Source organism: Ahaetulla prasina, chromosome 8, assembly GCF_028640845.1.
Source record: "Ahaetulla prasina isolate Xishuangbanna chromosome 8, ASM2864084v1, whole genome shotgun sequence".
NCBI lineage: Eukaryota > Metazoa > Chordata > Lepidosauria > Squamata > Colubridae > Ahaetulla > Ahaetulla prasina.
In genome coordinates this window covers 23,875,269-23,896,511 of record NC_080546.1, presented here as the reverse complement: position 1 = coordinate 23,896,511, position 21,243 = coordinate 23,875,269, and the positions used below count along the sequence as shown (strand labels likewise).

General features: G+C 36.8%; 1 protein-coding gene across 5 annotated transcripts in view; it reads right to left on the bottom strand.

Moving 5' to 3' along the window:
* The window catches only part of RAP1GDS1 (Rap1 GTPase-GDP dissociation stimulator 1), an 89,141-nt gene that overhangs the window by 36,996 nt on the left and 30,902 nt on the right, over nucleotides 1–21,243 (bottom strand). For 3 of the 5 annotated variants that reach the window (XM_058192093.1, XM_058192095.1, XM_058192092.1), the window contains exons 2-4: nucleotides 15,930–16,040; nucleotides 5,926–6,048; nucleotides 4,293–4,418 (exon numbers count right to left, since the gene is read on the bottom strand). In XM_058192093.1, the coding sequence (XP_058048076.1) occupies nucleotides 4,293–4,418; nucleotides 5,926–6,048; nucleotides 15,930–16,040 (360 nt within the window). Of the gene's footprint in view, nucleotides 1–4,292; nucleotides 4,419–5,863; nucleotides 6,049–15,929; nucleotides 16,041–21,243 lie in introns of those variants that run through there. The other 2 variants (XM_058192094.1, XM_058192097.1) reach the window with 2 other exon arrangements.

Genomic DNA, 21,243 nt, shown 5'->3' with positions numbered 1-21,243 from the left:
ATGTCCCTGGGCCCCAACCCAAGGCAAAGAGTAAGCGGGTGGCATGCTTACCTTTGGTGAGCAGAGTGGGCAAGGCGTGGAGGCAAGACAGAGATTAGCTGGAATGCGTAGCGAAGGGAAGATAATATATAGGGCAGGGCGGGGCGTCCAGCCGGTGGTTTTTACCGATTCTCTGAATTACGCAAAATCATAACAACCAGTTCGCCCAAACTGGCTGAATCCCACCCCTGACATAATTATTATATTTCTTAACCTTTTTCAAAACATTTATGGGATTTTGCTTTACAGACAGGTTTACATATTTTAATTTTTTAGATGCTCTTCATACTGCAAATTATGGGTATCTACCACATCTGAACAGATTTAAGAATACCAAGAAGAAGACAAGAAGATAATCTCCTCTTTCTCAAACACATTTTGACCCAGATTCTGAATTATTAGGTGCTTACTGATAGCTAGGTTAGATTAAAATAGCTGAAGAGGAATACATGTAAGAGTAAAGCAATGATAATCAGCAGCTGGAATTCAGGTAGTAAACTGGATTATTTGACAGATATACTAGGGATTCATCACTGACTTAACTATCTTGCTGCCATGTAATCTACCTTGGCAGACATATAACTTGCTAAGCCAATGGGTGGGTAGGTAGAGATCTTTGTTTTTTCTTGTAGCTGGAACTAGGGATCATTTTATTGTTCCACTGTTGCAATGGAATGATAAGATAAACAACAGTATATGGTTATTTTCTTATCACACAACATAAACATTAAACTGTCAAGAAACTCTTTATTGGAATTGCCAAGTAGAAGATGTATTTCAAAATATTCATTGATACATGGGTAATAAACTGTTCAAAAATAAATAATAGGTGATCACTACCATTTTGCTGCCTCATTCACTAAGGGACAATATATTTACCACATTTAAAATCAAGCTGTGACCAGAACAACCTCTTTATAATTTCACTATTAAAAATGATGCCATTTTAATTAATGTAGTATTTCATTTCTATCCTGGCAAAGAAGAAAAATAATATTAATTGCCAAGGGACTCTTAGCAGCCAGTCAACTCACTATATCCTGATAACTGCTAACAATATAATGTAGCTTTAGCTCCTATGTATCACATCAACAAACTTCTAATTGTTATAGAACACCAATCCTTTTATAACTTTATAAAACCAGGGGTTCCCAAACTCCGCAGCTTTAAGACTTGTGGACTTCAACTCCCAGAATTCTCCAGCCAGACTAGCTGGCATAGCCAGCTGGAGAATTCTGGGAGTTGAAGTCCACAAGTCTTAAAGCTGCCGAGTTTGAAGACCTCTGCTTTAGACATTCATGAAGGGGTCTCTCATATTAGATATGAATGAACAGAGCAATTACGAATCATATAAAAAGCAACTATTATTAACAAAAAAAACCACTGAGGAAAATTTTATATGTGAGTAATAATGTAACTGAAGTTATTTAGCCCCATTTATAAGGCTTTGAATACATTATTGTAGATAAATCAATTTAGACTTGGAAAAAATTCTCTACTTCTATTTTTCGTTCTCATTTTGCACAAATAAATAAAGAACAACTAGACACAAGAACAGTTTTTTCCCGAAGGCCATCACTCTGCTAAACAAATAATTCCATCAACACTGTCAGACTATTTACTGAATCTGCACTACTATTAATCGTTTCATAGTTCCCATCACCAATCTCTTTCCACTTATGACTGTATGACTATAACTTGTTGCTAGCAATCCTTATGATTTATATTGATATATTGACCATCAATTGTGTTGTAAATGTCGTACCTTGATGAAGGTATCTTTTCTTTTATGTACACTGAGAGCATATGCACCAAGACAAATTCCTTGTGTGTCCAATCACACTTGGCCAATAAAATTCTATTCTATTCTATTCTAATAATTTGCTTGAAGCATTCCTAAATTCTTACTGTTTATTTTATAGGAGCCATGGTGGTGCAGTGGATAGAATGAAGTATTGCATGCTAATTCAGCTCACTGCCAGGAGTTCGATCCTCAATGGCTCAAGGTTGATTCATCTTTTCACCCTTCTGAAGTTGGTAAATATGCTGACATTATAAACTGCTTATAGAGTGCTGTAAAGCACTATAAAGCGGAATCTAAATTTAAATGCTATTGTTTGTTGCTATTCCTATTTGATGTCATAATCCTGTGATATCCAAATATGCTTCTACAGTGGTAATTAAAATATGCCTCTATAATTATCAGGCAATATGTTGTGTATGACTCTAAATGATAATCAGAACAAGAAAATAATAACAACAAACTAACCAAGAACAAAGATGTAGCTATCATGCCCATGTTTGTTAAAAAAAAAAGTTATTTCTGAAGTCAGAGAATCTGTATGCTTCTTTTTATATATTAGGAAACATTGATTTCATCTGTAGACAAATATAATTATGAAACATAATTCTACATATTAAAACACACTGAATATCAAAGAATATCATTCTTTTTCTGATGTTACAATTTTATATTTGGGCATTCTACGTATTTACCAACCTGTATCATTCATAATAAAATTATTTCAGCATGTATTTTTTGTGGTTCCTTTCTTCCAGCAAGATACAATCGGAAGTAAAAACATCTACTAATAAAGTATTAGGTATTTTGACAGTATTTTGTGTATATATATAGCAGTTCTAATCTATTACTGTCTACACTCCCTCTGGTAATGATTTGCTTCCGTGTCTGAAATTTTTATTTTATTTTATTTGGTTTACATGGCTTATTTGTTGTATAAATATCAGGCCAAAGCATGAAGTTGACAAACTGGACCCTAACCCTAACCCTTGCTAATTTTCTTCCAAGGAATGGCATTTAAATGTATATATATTGTTGCCTACTCATAGATGGCGACTCAAGGTGGCTTACACAAATATAAAAACATCATATAAAAATAAAAAGAATAAAAGAAAAGAATAAAAGAATAAAAAATAATAAAATAATAGCCACCCCACCCCACCCCATCCTGACGACAACACATATTCATACAAGCCACAGATTTGTAATTGGCTCTACCCCGCTCTGGGTTCCCCGGCATATTATCCGAGATAGTAAATTTACCACTAATATTTAGTGTATATTATCTGAGATTCTAAAATTACCAATGGAAATATACCTTTTGTATATTTGAGTGGCTCTTTTTAAAAGCATCCAAACTACCATTCATGGTTATATTCTAGATGGTATATGTCTATGCACATTAAGGTATAAGCGAGGCTGAACTGGATATGAAATGACGTTAAAAGACGATGTGTTTTACCATATTTCAAGGTGTATGGAGGTCATATCGATCATATATAATTTGAGATTGATATTAAAAATGTATAACATGAAAACCCCTCATCATTACTAACAGAAAATATATCTGAGTAGCTGGGAATAATCTTTTAGCCTTTCAGGATATTAAAAAGCATTAAAAATTCAATAAAAACAATCCATTTATCTGAGCTGATGTTTAAGATTTGTCAATATTAATAAAATATGAATATTTCAAACAGGTTGTCTTTGCATTTTTAATAGTTGTCGCAATGAAGTAAATAAATTCATGTGTCATGCTCTAAAAAAAGACTGATACTATGCAGATTATACTTCGTAGATGTCCACCTTCAGTATTATGTCCATAGACCTAATAGACCCAGTCCAAAACTTCAGTTTCAATGTTTCTCCTAAGACTGATCATTAGGTATAATTTTTCTTTTGTAGTCATAGCACATGGGAAGTAAAGCAACAAAAGTTCATCGAATCCCATTTTAAGATTTTGTTGCTCCATGTATTACAACTAACTGAACCTTCCACTAAAAAAGTAGAAACGACAACAAAAGCATATACAGAAATACACATGAGAATCTGAATTTGTAATTTATAACATCACATACAACGATCAGTGGGAACCTAACTATGGCAAATTCCATGCAGTTTTATTTCGTGAGTTGGAGTAAAATTGCATTGCATAACGCTACTGATTTATTCATAGAAATAAAATTTGGCAAGTCTTCCACTACAAAAAACTGTAACATAAGTAAACACAAGACAATTTCTATACCTCTGTATTTAGATCCTTAGGCTATTTGTCAAGGACTTGCTTGCTTCAATTTAAACCAATAAAAAAAAATCTGTCATGCAGGATAAGTTTATTTGTGACAACACCTGCTAATGTCTCAGAAAAATTTGCACAAAAGCTCCCAACAAGACTACAAAAAATGAATACGTAAGGTTTAAAAATAAAAATATTGATATTTTGAAGACTTACGGCTGTCGTAGCATATGTTGCCCAAGGCACGCCCTGTTTGAAGAAGAACCTCCTGATCTTTACAGTTTAAGAGCTGAACCAAAGGTGGGATCAAGCCAGCATCTACACATGGATTCCGCATAAACTCTACAATCCATGGAAAGAGAAACGAAGATCAATTAAAGACTATTACCAGACCATGTGTAGCTGATAGATTAGATGCCAAATTGTGATTTTAATATAGATTTTATCTGTTATTCATTATTTTATTCTAGAATTTTTAACTGGCTATTCCTTGAGTGTTTTTATTTGTTCTGGTCTCTGGTCTTTGACTGTTAATAAACTTGATTTGACACCAACTAAGATGAAAGATTAATGCCTAACGATTATTTATTGGTAACTTTGAAACAGCTGTTTTTTTAAGATGAAGTTTAAAAATTTTAGCACCACGAGACTCTCATGTTTAGATAAAATGATTCCTTTTTCATTTATTTATTTATTTATTTTGTCACACAGTATGTATAAGCATAAGCATGAAATAATTATACAATATATAAGTATATATATGAGTATGAGTATGTAATAACTATATTAATTGGATATAACAAAAGGAAACAATAGGGCAGGAACGGTAGGCACGCTTGTGCTCTTATGCATGCCCCTTACAGACCTCTTAGGAATGGGGTGAGGTCAATGGTAGTTAGTTTTTGGTTGAAGCTTTGGGGATTTTGGGAAGAGACCACAGAGTCAGGTAGTGTATTCCAAGCATTAACTACTCTGTTACTGAAGTCATATTTTCTGCAATCAAGATTGGAGCGGTTAACATTAAGCTTAAATCTATTGTGCAGATATTATTCATATCTGCAAATCCTGCTCATCCCATTATTTTCAGAGAGTCTAGGTAAGGCTAAATCTGAATCCAACCCATAGTAATTTACCGCCTGAAAAAGCTTGGGGGAATTTTCATTCTGAAGTATGATTATTACTCGCTAGGCTTTGAGTATATACCTTGACAGTAGAGTAGGGTCTGTAAAGCAATAAATGTTTAACGTGCTCTGTATGCAGAATGAAATGCTAATCTTTATAAGCTTTCCATAAAAGGGTAGATTTTAAAGAACATAATGAATATGCAGCTTGCATAAGGTTGTGAATTTATTTTTTATGACCCTAAGAACTCCCAGGAATTGTACTGCCACATTTTGGCAATAAGGCAGTGATTAATACCAATGCAAATGCCCATCTTTTGCGGCTGGAAAAAAAATGAAAAAAAGGAAAATCTGGTGTACGTGCCTTGTTAGGTTTAAAACATCAAAAACTATTCCATCTCATATCCTTTATCTCTAAGGTGCATTGTGGCACAGTCTTTGTCCTCATTAGAATACTACCCACGTTATCATGACATTATCAGCCACTATTTGTAATTAATGCATGCTCAATGCTTATTCTTGCAACAAACAGACATTTCTGAAAGTATGTTCTTTTTGATGGCACTAGATACTAGTATAACATAAAGATAGAACTAAACAAAAACAGTGGAGAGAGAAAGAAATGGAAACATCCATAAAATGAAAACTTAAAGAAGTAAAACATACTGACAACGTGAGCTGCAAAACTGAAGATGTTCCAGCAAAAAAGGCTTTGTGGAAAACCTCACCATTTTTGGCTACTTCTGCTATGACGTTAGCTACTTTTGCAGTGCAGGAAGACTGCGGAGTCAATAGGCTTGCAAACACCGGGAGAATTCCACTTTTCTGGATTTTTTCACTTGTCTCAATATCTGAAAAGAAAGATATATAACACAAGATTTTGTAAAAGGAGATCACTGTCAGCTCTTTTAAGATTGTCTTCACCAGGAAGCAGACTCCACAAGAAAACCAGATAAAAGCTTTATTAAGAGGCTATATTGACAAAATTTGGCAAATCTGATTGGGTTTTTCTTCGCCTCCTTCTTATACCCGAGTGAGTGAGGAGCCAGACTAAATCTTTCCTAAAATTATCTCCCTTCCCAGGGCTTAAGGAATGTTTCTGCTTTTTGTTTATGTAATGATTTCTGAATATTTCCCTTTCCATGACTCTCTGCAATTACTGAAACCTCTCTTCTCCTTGTCTGTCTGTCTGTCTGTCTTTCTTCCTTCTATCCATCCACTCACCTATCTACCTTTAAACACAATGCTACTTTATAACCCGCTGGACTCTTTGTACCCAACAGAAGCTTCTCCAGAGAAGAGAGGGTTGCTTTTTTTTTTTAATCAACTTCAATCATTGTAATGAAAAATACTAAGGAAGGATACTGAAACCTATCTCCAGAAAGGTCTCCCAACTTATCATTGCGGAAATAACAATAGGCATCTTAATTAGATCAACACTATAGACACATATTTAAAGAGTGGTCAATCTATAAATCAATAATATTCCTAACAGACAGGAAGCACCAGGTGAAGCTAAGCAGAATCACATCAGATACCTAGTACAATTAGCACAGGGCCCCCACAAGGCTGTGTGCTCTCTCCACTTCTCTCTATATACCAATGACTGCATCTCTAACGATCCATCTGTTAAACTACTGAAGTTCGCAGATGACACAACAGTGATCGGTCTCATTCAAGACAATGATGAATCCGCATACAGATGGGAGGTTGAACAACTAGCCTCATGGTGCGATGAGAACAACCTGGAACTGAACACATTCAAAACCGCAGAAATGGTGGCAGACTTTAGGATAAACCCTCCCATACTACTACCTTTTACAATACTAGACAATACAGTATCAACAGTAGAGACCTTCAAATTTCTAGGGTCTACCATATGATAAGATCTAAAATGGACAGCTAACATCAAAAACATCATCAAAAAAGCACAACAAAGAATGTTCTTTCTGCACCAACTCAGAAAGCTCAAACTGTCCAAGGAGCTGCTGATCCAGTTCTACGGAGGAATTATTGAGTCTGTCATCTGCACCTCTATAACTGTCTGGTTTGGTTCTGCAACCCAACAAGACAGAAACAGACTTCAGAGGATAATTAGAACTGCAGAAAAAACAATTACTACCAACCTGCCTTCCATTGAAGACCTGTATACTACATGAGTCAAATAGAGGGCTGTGAAAATATTTACAGACTCCTCACATCCTGGACATAAACTGTTTCAACTCCTACCCTCAAAATGATGCTATAGAGCACTGCACACCAGAACAACTAGAAACAAGAACAGTTTTTTCCCCGAACACCATCACTCTGCTAAACAAATAATTCCCTCAACACTGTCAAACTATTTACTAAATCTGCACTACTATTAATCTTGTCATCGTTCCTATCGCCCATTTTCTCCCACTTATGACTGTATGACTATAACCTTGTTGCTGGTATCACGATTTATACTGACTGTTTCCTAATATGATTTGATTGCTTATTTGAGCCCTATTACTATTATTAAGTGTTGTACCTTATGATTCTTGACGAATGTATCTTTTCTTTTACGTACACTGAGAGCATATGCACCAAAACAAATTCCTTTTGTGTCCAATCACACTTAGCCAATAAAGAATTCTGTTCTGTTCTGTTCTGTTCTGTTCTGTTCTCTTCTCTTCCTACTCTGCAGGTAGAAAAGGCTGGTTCTCAAAAGATCACAAATGATCTCATGAGATTTCAAATGACTTTACTATTCTACTTATGAGATGTGAACCAGCAGTGGGTTTCACTTACCTCTGCTACTAGTTTGGAACTGTGAGCTCGCGTGTGCCCTTGCTTCGCTCGCGTGCAGCACTTCTGTGCATGCACAGAACCTTCTGTGCATGTACAGAGCATCCGTGATGACATCCAGGCAGGTGGACGGAGCCTCTCACCACTGCTACTACCGGTTCTCCAGAACCGGGGCGAACCAGTAGAAACCCACCACGGATGTGTTGTAAGATTAAGCAACTAGGCATTTATAGCCACCATGAGTCCTAGTCAATGAATATCTTCATCTCAACACAAGTTTGAGGGAAACACATCCATGGTAACACTCCTGGAAATATAAAGTCTGTATGAAGCCTGCAATTCTGCTCCCAAAGCCAGAAACTCAGTGAATGACTTTGGATATGTGTTATCTCTCTGCCTTTAAACCTCCACTTCATTAATTTAAAGAAGCCAATATTGAGTGCTACTATAAAGATTACAGAGATAAAGTATAGCTAACATTTTAGATAGGAAAAAAAATGCTTATTTTTAACAGCCAGAATAAAAATAGTGTATCAGGGCATCTGTCTACCAGAACGTCAAGAAATAATTTGAAAACAAAATTAGGATGCTTTGATCTATAAACATAATCTGTTGAAAAATACCTAAAAAAATGCTGGAAGCTAAGACTGCATTTACTATATTCTACTTACAAAAGAGACACAAAACCCTAAAAAAATGTTTTTGCAGACTCCAGTCTGCTTTGAATAAGATGTCATTTTTCTTCAATTTTTCTACAAAGTCAAGACCAATGTAACAACTCTTCATTTTAAGTTCTACTGTTAGTTAACACAGTGTCCACATTGTGACCAGGACATCCATTTCCAGCTTTTTTTGGGGGGTGGGAGGGGGGTTAATCAAAATTCTACCTAGTGCTATTGTTTTATTATGTTCATTTCTGGAAGTGGTTGCCTAATCTTATCTTATTTCGACATACCAGAAATCAGCTACAACATTGCTGGTGTTCTGGCTTTAATTAAACTTGGAGGAAAGGGAAATGGCCAGGGCTTTCTCCATTAATTTAAGAGTATCAACAGTAATCAATATTTCCGGTTCCTAGTCCGCCCTGAAAATATTTATCCACAATAATTCATCAATATAATAGAATCTGACATGCCCAACAGTACAACCTGTTGAATATCTCCTCTACTTCAAATCATGTCACAAAAGTTGTGAATGCCTTAGCATGTGAAATGAAGAACATAGAAACAAGCATGATAAGCATATGAAATGTAACCTAAAATATTCATAGCTACTGCAATACAAAATTGCACTACAAAAATTTGCAGATATGAACTAAGGATATTAAGGTACCTAACTATCAGCATGTTACCTTTTGAATTTCCGTCCAGGACAGTTCACTTTTAAGAGCGAAGTATTTTTCTATGTATTATTTACTGTTCAATTTACTGTATATACCAGCTGTCAAACTCCCAGCCTGTGGGCTGGATGAGTCAGGGGTTGGCCATGCCTACACCCAGTTTAGCGAAGGGGAAAAAAGTCCCGTGTCGCTGCCGTGACACCCCTGGTATATACTATAGCTCAACTGCTTTTTAAAACTAACAAGACAACCTGTATAAGGGACAAAGTGGCTTAGTGGGTAAGATGCTAAGCTTGTTGATCGAAAAGTTGGGAGTTCAGTGATTCGAATCCCTAATGCCGCGTAACGGGCTGAGCTCCCGTTATTTGTCCCAGCTTCTGCCAACTTAGCAGTTCGAAAGCATGTAAAAAAATGCAAGTAGAAAAATAGGGACCACCTTTGGTGGGAAGGTAACAGCATTCTGTGCACCTTTGGCATTGAGTCATGCTGGCCACATGATCATGGAGACAGCGCTGGCTCTTCGGTTTTGAAATGGAGATGAGCACCGCCCCCTAGAGTCGGGAACGACTAGCATGTATGTGCGAGGGGAACCTTTACCTTTATCTTAGACAACCTGTGCTTCATTAGGCAGTTTCATAGTGATTTGCAAAAAGTTCCATGTAGATTAGGAGAGGTGCATGGGGGCAGAATATGCCAGTTAAGGGCATATAACAGGTTCTGCATGGGTCAAAACAGGTGCTATATGGGCCATGGGGGTAGAAGTGGATGAAGTCGGGGACGGTGCATGTGTGGGTGACACAGATTGGGGGAATGGGTATTTGGTGGTATAGGCCAGGAAGGATGTTCCTTTCTTTCTGCTTCTCTCTTCCCTTTCCAGCAGGCAGGTCAGTGGCTGCTGCTGGGTGGGGGAAAGAGTGAGGGATTGCGAGATTGGCTGGGAAAGTGCCATGGAACACTGAAAATGAAGATCACATCACCGCAGCAGCAGCCCAGCAGTGCAACAGCAACATAGCTTTCAAGTAGTCACAATTTTCCCAAATTTTATCCTCTTGGGAGTCATGGGTCCTAGAATTTGGACACATTCTGTAAGTTAGCTCATTTGAAGTACTTTGGTTCAAAAGTGTTACCCTATGGTGCACTGTTTTGCTCAGTTAAAGGTCATAATAACAGGAGTTTAAGCAATATATAGATAATAAAACAATAAATTTACCTGGAGAGAAATAAACAGCATCAAAGATAATGTAACCAACAATATGAAATAGATTTCCTTGACATAACAGAAAATACCACAAAAATATATCATTTTAGTCTATTATTCTTTTTTCCAATTCTTCAAACTGTTATGTGACAATGCTAGACTTTCTGGTGATGTTATTTTTTATTTAGTTGAAAACTGAACTAGTGAGGCCACAAAATAATGTACTTTGACTCTGAAGAAATTAAAAGCGACTACAACAACAGGAGAGAGATGAAATCTTACTGTATATTGCGATACTTGTCACTTGCACAAATTAAATGTGCAATGCTTCTATTTTCAACACTAAAGATTCCCCAAACCTATTATTTGAAATGTACAATCACCCAATGTCACCATGCTCTTCACTGAATGGCTTTTTTAAAAAACACAACTAAAACTAAAGTAACTTAAAGTTGAATAAGCTCTAGTAGAAAATTTCAGAGAAGGGCCTTGCAGATTTAGTAGATTTTACACAAATTTAAGAGATGAGGCAAGGTGTCATTTTATAGAACAATCAATACTACATTCATTATTGCAATTATTGTCTAAAATTGGCAAGCAAAGGAGTGTTTGTTTTGGAAGGAGGAACTAGAGGGAGAAGTAACATTCTGAATCAGTTTAAGAATGTCGACTTGGGTCTGAAAATTAAGACTGGATTCCCTTCCTATAACTTTTTAGTTGTATTTTCTTTTCTAAACCACAAGCTTTTCTCTTAATGAAGTCTGGTGATATTTTTTCTGGTCAAATCCACTGTCGAGCATTGGAAAGCTTTCAAATTTTGAAATCAAGTGTGATGTATTCAACTTAAACTGACAAAGAAATAGATCAGAATAAAAGCTAGCACATATACTTTGCAGCCCAATAGTATTTTTTACATTAAAGTAAGATTCTAACCTTACTTCCTAATAAAACTCAAGGACTATTTATGCATATGCATTGTATGTATTATCCATTTTTCTTCCTGGTACTCAAGACTGGATGCAGAGATTTGCCTTCTTATGTTTACAACAATCCTACAATGAAAATTATTTGCCCAAGATCACCCATCCAATCCAGTTTGAGCTTAATTCTCCCAAGTTCCAGTTTAACATTATAAAACAAGAGGTTGCCAGCCTGGTATCTTCAGGCACCAGTACATCCATTACTGTCTCACGTCACCTGAGAATGAATACTGTACTCTGTTATACATACATGGACAAGGACACAAACTTCTGAAATTGACGAACAGCAAGGTTCTCCATGATCCCACATAAGAGTCATGGGATGACAGAACTCACACTAGAATATCAATACCTTGTGATCTCAAATGACATTTTAAGGAGGTGGGCGGGGGGTCCTTGAACTATTATGCAAGCTTCAAGGCTTGAAAAGATTTCTAACCTCTAATCTAAGTGCATGTTTTGATTTTATAAAGCTATTAAGATTATTCATAAGGCTAATGCTACATTTTACATAACTGTGCCACATGATTTTCCAGAAGCTACCTTACTGAGAGTCAAAGCTGACAACATTTCAGAGAGAGCTTTTCTATACTGCTATAGGAAAAAAAAAAGCCAGCCTCTAAAGAAAGTCCCTTCGTTATCCTCAGTTCACTATGAGTCATTCTTATATAAGCAAAAGTTGAAACTAGAAACTGTACCACCACAAGAAAGCTGCAACATTAAGTGGACATACGAATTTTATTCTGCTCAAAAGATCCTTTGCACTTAAAGCCACAAGATTTTCCCTCCCTATACACTGGAATAGCCATGCAGACAAAGGTAAGGACAAAATGATTCTACACATGATCACAGCAATATTTGTGCAAGATATCTTGCTCCAATTGAGATTTTTTAAAGCCAGTTTATTGATACCAAATATATTAGTGGACTTTCCCTGGATCCTAAAAGTTGAGAGATCCATGGTACAAATCATAAGAAATGAAACCCCAAATTCGAATTTGCAAGGTTATTACCAAACCAAATAATTTAAGCAATCTGAATTAATAACTGCAAGAGAGGAAAAGGTATAACACATCTTAAAATAGCAGAAAATATGTTCTTCATCTTCTGTAGCAACCCAATTATTAGTATCCAAGACTATCTTTTATATGCCTCTTGGGTCGGTCTAGGTTTTTGACCATTCAAATGGCTTACAAGGTAATGAAATATAGGCAGGCACATCTAATAACCTATAACAATCTATGAACCTGAGGCCCTTCTTGCCTTTCAGGTTTTCTTATGCAGAAATCAGAGTGGGCGTATATGTCACAGGAAACCTTTCACAAACCTTGTACTCCTTAAGGAGAAAAAACTTAAGGAGAAAAAACTCCTACCCTCAAAACGACGCTACAGAGCACTGCACATCAGAACAATTAGACACAAGGACAGTTTTTTCCCAAACACCATCACTCTGCTAAACAAATAATTCCCTCAACACTGTCAAACTATTCACTAAGTCTGCACTACTATTAATCTTCTCATTGTTCCCACCACCCATCTCCTTCCACTTATGACTGTAACTTTGTTGCTTTGTATCCTTACGAATTATATCGATATTGTTTTCTGATTGCTTATTTGTACCCTATAACTATCATTAAGTGTTGTACCTTATGATTCTTGATGAATGTATCTTGTCTTTTTATGTACACTGAGAGCATATGCACCAAGACAAATTCCTTGGGTGTCCAATCACACTTGGCCAATAAAAGAATTGATTTGATTTGATTTGAATTGAACTCTACTCTACTCTACTCTACTCTACTCTACTCTACTCTACTCTACTCTACTCTACTCTACTCTATTCTGATTACTTATCTTAGTGCAGGAAGTTATCTTCCTAGAGCAGGGGTCTCCAACCTTGGCAACTTTATGACTTGTGAGTTTCAGCTCCCAGAATTCCTCAGCCAGTGCATGCTGGGAGTTGAAGTCCACAAGTCGTAAAGTTGCCAAGGTTGGAGACCCCTATCCTAGAGAGACACATTATCAATCTCAGTATATCCCACAGTACTTCTTAGGGTTTCCCAGTGTCATATTTAAAAATGTCTTTGTGACTCTTTATTCTAGCAAACCTAACAAATCAAGGGCTCAGATCACTCAATCAGAAAACTGCTACTAAAATCAAACTTCTAGAATGATTTCTACCTTCTGGGCTGTTGAGAGAAAGCAATTTGTAAACATTTTATCAGTAGGGAGAGCTTTTTAAATCCTTACATTTCATACACATTTCAAAGAGAATGTTAGTTTGAATCCTATACCCACCATTTTCAAAGCAAAAAACACTAATTTATTTCTTGAATTATTTATCATAAACCTAATTCTCATTTTCTATTACAAATCATTCACAGAACGTGTGCCCATGCACATGCGCGCGTGCGTGCACACACACACACACACACACACACACACACACACACACTCACAATAATATATAAAGCATGCACAATGAATAGGTATTCAGGAGATATAGCCACTCATTGAAGTTTGTTTTTCAAGGATCCCATCAAAGACCTTCATTTTTCACCAGTTTTCTTTATCAAAATAAAGAGGAATATCTTTACACATTTTTATATATTTGAAGAGGAAGATGTGCTGCTTTGAATATATGGTATGGAAGCTTCCATTTGTTTTGATTTCAGAGCCCTCTTTGGGATTAATTAGGAATCTGTAGGGGACATTCTCTCTGGATATCAGTTGCAGTATTTCTAATGGGAGCACTTAGTTTCTATACATTAGGTTGCTTTTCAGTTGACATCTGAGCCTGTACTCTTATTTCCTGCCTTCTGAAATGAAAGAAAATTCTGGTGTTATGGAAACCCTCCCAAGGGAGGTATGCTTGCCTCTGCTGCCACTTACCTTCCTGAACCTGGATGAGACTGAGTGTCAAATTTTTATTTAGTTGCCAATGCTCCTGCTGATCAAATATATTCAATTCTTATTTTTAGATTTAAGTTTCAATGTCCATTGCTTTATTATCACATGCTTGTTATGCAGCATACCTACATGCTCACAGATACAACTCTATGCTGTTCTCCAGGACTAAAAATGTGGAATATACTTATTTTATAGAAAATAAAACAGAAAGAGCCCAGCCTTTTCAAATAATTTTCACATTCAGCAGCTTGCATTTGGAGTGAGTAATGATAAACCTTCAAATTGTGAGATGCAGTATGTTGACTTGTATTTCAATTTCTTGACTTTTTATTATTTAACACATTTGAATGCTGAGCACCAATCAATACATATATGGAAGGAAGTAGAGGTGTGAGTCTGAATGTGAATGTGAATGAAAGAACTATAGTATAAAAGATAAAGGTAAAGGTTCCCCTCGCATGTATGTACTAGTCATTCCCAACTCTAGGGAGCGGTGCTCATCTCTGTTTCAAAGCCGAAGAGCCAGCACTGTCCGAAGATGTCTCAGTGGTCCTGTGGCCGGCATGACTAAATGCCAAAGGCGCACGGAACACTGTTACCTTCCCACCAAAGGTGGTCCCTATTTTCCTGTTTGCATTTTTATGTGCTTTCGAACTGCTAGGTTGGCAGAAACCAACCTAGTATACCTAGTATACTAGTATACTTACTATACCTCGAGCAATTCATTTCAGAGCTATTTAGAGATGGAGTAACCCAACACCCAGGCTGTAACCCATTCCATGGGACAGGGTCGCCACTCATGCCACCACCATTCATCTCGCCCCTGCTGTCACCACTGCTCATGCATAACCATTCCCTCCCCACCCCCATTGCTGGTTCACAAAGCTGGAAAAGTTGGGGACCACTGATTTAAAGTCTTTACTTGACACAGAATGATATAGCAGAAAGGACGCTAAAAGAACTAGATGACTTGGCTAATTACAAGTTTTTAGTACAAGGGATTGCTGGTGGATGGGTTCTAATAACTTTAGATTCAATCAGCGATTTCTAGCTCTCGACTGGAATTCTCTTTGTACAGTTGCCAGCTAAGATGCCTGTAGAAATAACTTTAGCACTGTTCTCATATATCTATGAACTGATATAATCATTAGAACCCTGGATCACAGAAGCATCAATTACGGAGGTATAATGGTTACCTAGGAACAATCCTTGTTAGCGACAGCCTCAAGTTACACAGTTCTTTCTGAGAAAAACTGGCTGGAATCTACTTTTTAATCTTTTCAGGAACAGTTATTTTTGTTCCTTCAAAATGTTTAGTTCCTTTTTTTTTCTGCTATTGTTCTGGGTTTTTGTAGTCTCTCTGTTACTACATTCTCTTTTTTAAATTCTGCATCAAGTTCTGCTATTGCCGTGCAAACAGTTATTATATCAGTTCCATTTATAGTTTTACTTCCATTTGGTAGACTTATTGCTTCCATAATCATTTATTGACTGAATCGTATGGTATGAATTGAAGGGAACAGTCAAACTTACTGTTCTGAGCCAGGGCTTGAAGGAGACAATCCAAACATCCCTCCAAGCTATCAGCTCTGCTGTCAACAGCTGTTATCTTCAGCTTCTTCAAGGCGTCACTTAGATTATCTGCTTGGATAACACAAAAGAGAAAAACAAATTCAGTGCTATGGACTGTCAATCGTACCTTATGGAATTAAAGTACAAATCAGCAAAGATAAGGTGATGCCAAGAATGGTTCTGACAAGGGACCATATCTCCTTCGTCTCTCTTGTTCACAAATGCTAGCAGGGCATGAAGCTAAAAAGAGCGTAGTTCCAAAGCAGCCTTTGGTTTCATACTGTAGAGAAGATATTTTTAAAAATCATACTTATGCCCATTTTTCTCTAAAAGGAACAAAGATAGACTCATACTGCCTTGAGGAATTGTAATTTGACTAGAACCGAACAGTGATTTTTGGCTGAGAGGGGATTTTAAGCCATGGGTCTCCAATACAAGATATTTTGTATTTTATTTCATTCTGATTTTTCCAGATTATTTGTTAATTATTATATGTATTTCCCAATTTCCTTGTAAGAGCAAGGCAGTACAAAGATGGGATCCTGCCTTGTTTTATTCAAGTAATAGCATTCTGCGAGCAGAAAAATACTGACTGGTCTTAAATTATACAACAAGGTCAATATGTACTTGAATCTCTATCTCTTTGATTTCAGTCCAATGCCTTAATCACCACATCCCATTAATTCTTATACAGTTTCTTGAAACGCCACAGTAGAAGATCTTCTGTGACTCCAGAGGAATTGTACTGAATGAGCAATTGCCTAATCTCCTGGCTTTACTTTATAGCACAAAGATAGCAAGAAGCCTAGAGGATGGGGAGGAATTGGCTTTGACTCAACTCTGGGAAGATGGAGCAGCTCTGGGTTTTCAGCCCCCTGGGTCCAGATGATATTTTAGCTTTGATTCTGGATGGGGGGGGTCACTCCCCCAGTCTAAATTGATGCACAATTTTGGGGTCACCCTAGACTCACAGCTCCTGCTTAAGGATCAGATGTCCATCTTTGATGGAATGTGCACTTGTAGGTGCAGTGGAGATCGTTTGGATAGCACAGTTCTCTGAGAGCGAGCCCGGGATGAGAGACTGTGATGTTCAGAGTTGTAAGTGGTTCATGGCTCAATGTAGCATGTGAATCAAGACATCACTATAAATTAACCTTGCTATTGCATCTATAGATGACCTTATAAATGACCCAAAAATGTAAACCGTTTGATTGATGGGATTCCAAAGAAGAGATTATTGCACATAATCGTTAACAGAAATTATTCCTGGTAATGTCATCTTCCACATCACGTGAAGTGTTAGTGCCACTTTATAATGCCTTGGTAAGGCCACATTTGGAATACTGCATTCAGTTTTGGTCGCCACGATGTAAAAAAGATGCTGAGACTCTAGAAAGAGTGCAGAGAAGAGCAACAAAGATGATTAGGGGACTGGAGGCTAAAACATATGAAGAACGATTGCAGGAACTGGGTATGTCTAGTTTAATGAAAAGAAGGACTAGGGGAGACATGATAGCAGTGTTCCAATATCTCAGGGGCTGTCACAGAGAAGTGGGAGTCAGGCTGTTCTCCAAAGCACCTGAAGGTAGAACAAGAAGCAATGGGTGGAAACTGATCAAGGAAAGAAGCAACTTAGAACTGGGGAGAAATTTCCTGACAGTTAGAACAATTAATAAGTGGAATGACTTGCCTGCAGAAGTTGTGAATGCTCCAACACTGGAAATTTTTAAGAAAATGTTGGATAACCATCTGTCTGAGATGATGTAGGGTTTCCTGCCTGGGCAGGGGGTTGGACTAGAAGGCCTCCAAGGTCCCTTCCAACTCTGTTGTTGTTACTTGTTGTTACTTGTTACATCTCCTTTAAGCTACATGCTTATAGTTCATGTATTTTGGAATTTCCTATGGATTATAAAAATACAGCGAACAGGATTTGGTTTTGGATAATTGAATTATTTACAAGAATTGACCAGCAATAATTCATTAAGATAAAGGTAAAGGTTCCCCTCGCACATATGTGCTAGTTGTTCCTGACTCTAGGGGGCGGTGCTCATCTCCGAAAAGACAGTGCTGTCCAAAGACGTCTCCGTGATCATGTGGCTGGCATGACTAAATGCCAAAGGAACATGAAACGCTGTTACCTTCCCACCAAAGGTGGTCCCTCTTTTTTCTACTTGCATTTTTTACATGCTTTCAAACGGCTAGGTTGGCAGAAGCTGGGGCAAGTAACGGGAGCTCACCCAGTTACGCGGCACTAGGGATTCGAATTGCTGAACTGTCGACCTTTCAATCGACAAGCTCAGTGTCTTAGCCACTGAGCCACCATGTCCCTTAATAATTCATTAGTAAGTACATTATTTGAGAGAGGAAATACCTCTGTTTGCTGACTTCACACAATGAGTATTTATTTTCCTTTCAATTTTAATAGAACTTTCTTCCAAATAAGGAGAGTTAGGATTAGAGGCTTTGTAGGCATGGAATCTGAATTATTCCTTGTGTCTTTTTAAAAAGACCAGACCACATGTAAAGATAGTCATCAACTGGGGGGGGGGGAAATTAAACCGCAGCTGTTATCACTTTTTATGTTTCTAGATTAAATAGAATTTATGACAGTGTTCCTATTTCCAGACATGCTTTACTAGGGACCACAGGAAAGTCCAACTTGAAACTAGCCATCTGCTTTGTTTATTTCATCACTGAAACATCAGTAATTTTTTTTTAAAAAAATACTTTTCCTTCCCTCAATGGTCTTCCTTATATCATGACGTAAACTGTGTAGAATTATACAAATTTCGTATTAGATTTTACAATTTATTACCAAGAGTTTTTAATTCCCTCAGGGTTAAACAGCAGTGCAGAAAGCCTGACCCCTTCTCCTTATATTAGATCAGGGGTTCCTGACTGGGGGTGTGAGATGATATTCCAGGGGGTGCGAAATATTCCAGGGGGTGCGAAATATTCCAGGGTGTGCGAAAACTTGGGTTTAGAAGTTTCAAAATTATAGTGCATATGCATAATTGTATGCATGTAATTATTTACTTGGTACAAGAATATAACAAGCGTTCTAGGGGTGTGGGGTATAGAAAAGGTTGGGAACCCCTAACATAATTAGAGAGTTGGAAGGGACCTTGGAGGTCTTCTAGTCCAACCCCCTGCCGAGGCAGGAAACCCTACACCATTTCAGAGAAATGGCTATCCAACATTTTCTTAAAAATTTCCAGTGTTGGTGCGTTCACAACTTCTGCAGGCAAGTTATTCCACTTATTGATTGTTCTAACAGTCAGGAAATTTCTCCTTAGTTCTAAGTTGCTTCCCTCCTTGATCAGTTTCCACCCATTGCTTCTTGTTCTACCCTCAGATGCTTTGGAGAATGGCTTGACTCCTCTTTGTGGCAGCCCCTGAGATATTGGAACGCTGCTATCATGTCTCCCCTAGTCCTTCTTTTCATTAAACTAGACATACCGAGTTCCTGCAACCGTTCTTCATATGTTTTAGCCTCCAGTCCCCTAATCATCTTTGTTGATCTTCTCTGCACTCTTTCTAGAGTCTCAACATCTTTTTTACATCGTGCGACCAAAATTGAATGCAATATTCCAAGTGTGGCCTTACCAAGGCATTATAAAGTGGTATTAACACTTCACGGGATCTTGACCCTGTATTAGGCTATTGATATAAAAAAAAAACCTGCAAAGATTTGGAAAGATTTGCATGCACACTTCCTTTCTAGTATAATTCTAAGAACAATTTCCTACCTGAACATCTGTTCAGAATCACCTTGGGTCATAATTTCAAGTACATCTGAAATTCTATTTTACACTTAGCTGGAACTAGCAAGTCTTAAATCTGAGTATCGTCTTGCAATCTTCCCTATTTCCTAAGCATCCGATAAGCAGGCATATCACAATATAAAACCAAGACAACAGTGGTTCTTTTCTCTTCTTCCATTAAAAGAAACAAAATTGTAGGTATCTCGCTGGTTGAAACTATCAAGTATATATCTATTTGTTTTTATTAAAAAAAACAATTTTGTTTTACCTGAGAACAGAATTTTCATCAGTTACACATTCGAAAATAACTCAGCACGCAATCTAATTTCATAATAGTCAGAGTCTAATATTTCTTTGGCAGTCTATGTGGACTCTCCATATAATACTGTAAAATGAAAAGTTCATATTTCAGAAAAGGAGAAGTACTCCTTTAATAAATATAAACATATAAAATCTATAAGAACATCAAAGGATAGTTTATATTATATGAACTCCCTCAGGTAAATAAACTTGCCTGGATTGCATATATAAAAAGAAACTCTTCAATTGTTTGGATTTTATCCTTAATTTTTTTTTTTAGAAGAACTGAAAGATGATCCCAAACACTTCTTAGAAGAATCATTTACTTATGTCCTAAGTGTTAGTTATAACAAGGATTATTCTGGAATCTAGCATTGTCTATTCACCGAAGAACTGACCTTCTAGAAAACATTCTTTATGGTGCCTCAATGATGCTATTGTTAAATTAGAACTGATGAGGTAAGCCATTTTATCGTCAACCCCGCCTCCCCATTTCAGAGATGACTGTGAAATTATTTTGAGAAAAATGGAATTACATACTTGAATATCTGTTAATATTCTTTTCTGCTTATTAATATTTCAGTGTTTTCATACACCAAATCCAGTCATTGCTCTTCTAGCTGGTTATACAAACACACACTCACAAAATTATCTATCTATCTATCTATCTATCTATCTATCTATCTATCTATCTATCTATCTATCTATCTATCTATCTATCTATCTATCTATCTATCTATCTCAGGAGTACAATTCCCGACAAATATAATTTACATGATGTACTCTAAATGTTAAGATAACTAATTTTTGTATGAGTTAACTGTGATCACATCTGTTTTCTCTGAATGAGTAACATATCCTAAAGATACAGCATCAACTGTGATAATGCTGTTAATTAACGAAACAAGCAGACATTCCTGAGTTACATTCTTGAAGTGTCTTGACAATGGACCACATGAACAATACTTGAATTAAAATTAAATTCTTTAGATTTTTTTTAAATCTAGAACCATAATTTCACAAAAAAGCTGATTATTATTTCAACTGTATGCAGAATTATTTTTGAAATATTAGCAACAGTGCCAAACTATTATTTTGCAGCTAAATTTTAAGATTGGATGGTTGGATCAGCCTCTAAATGCCCAAGGAAATACTTGGGAGTTAAACCATCTGTTGCTGGTGGACTTGTTACTTATTTTCACTGTTGGCAC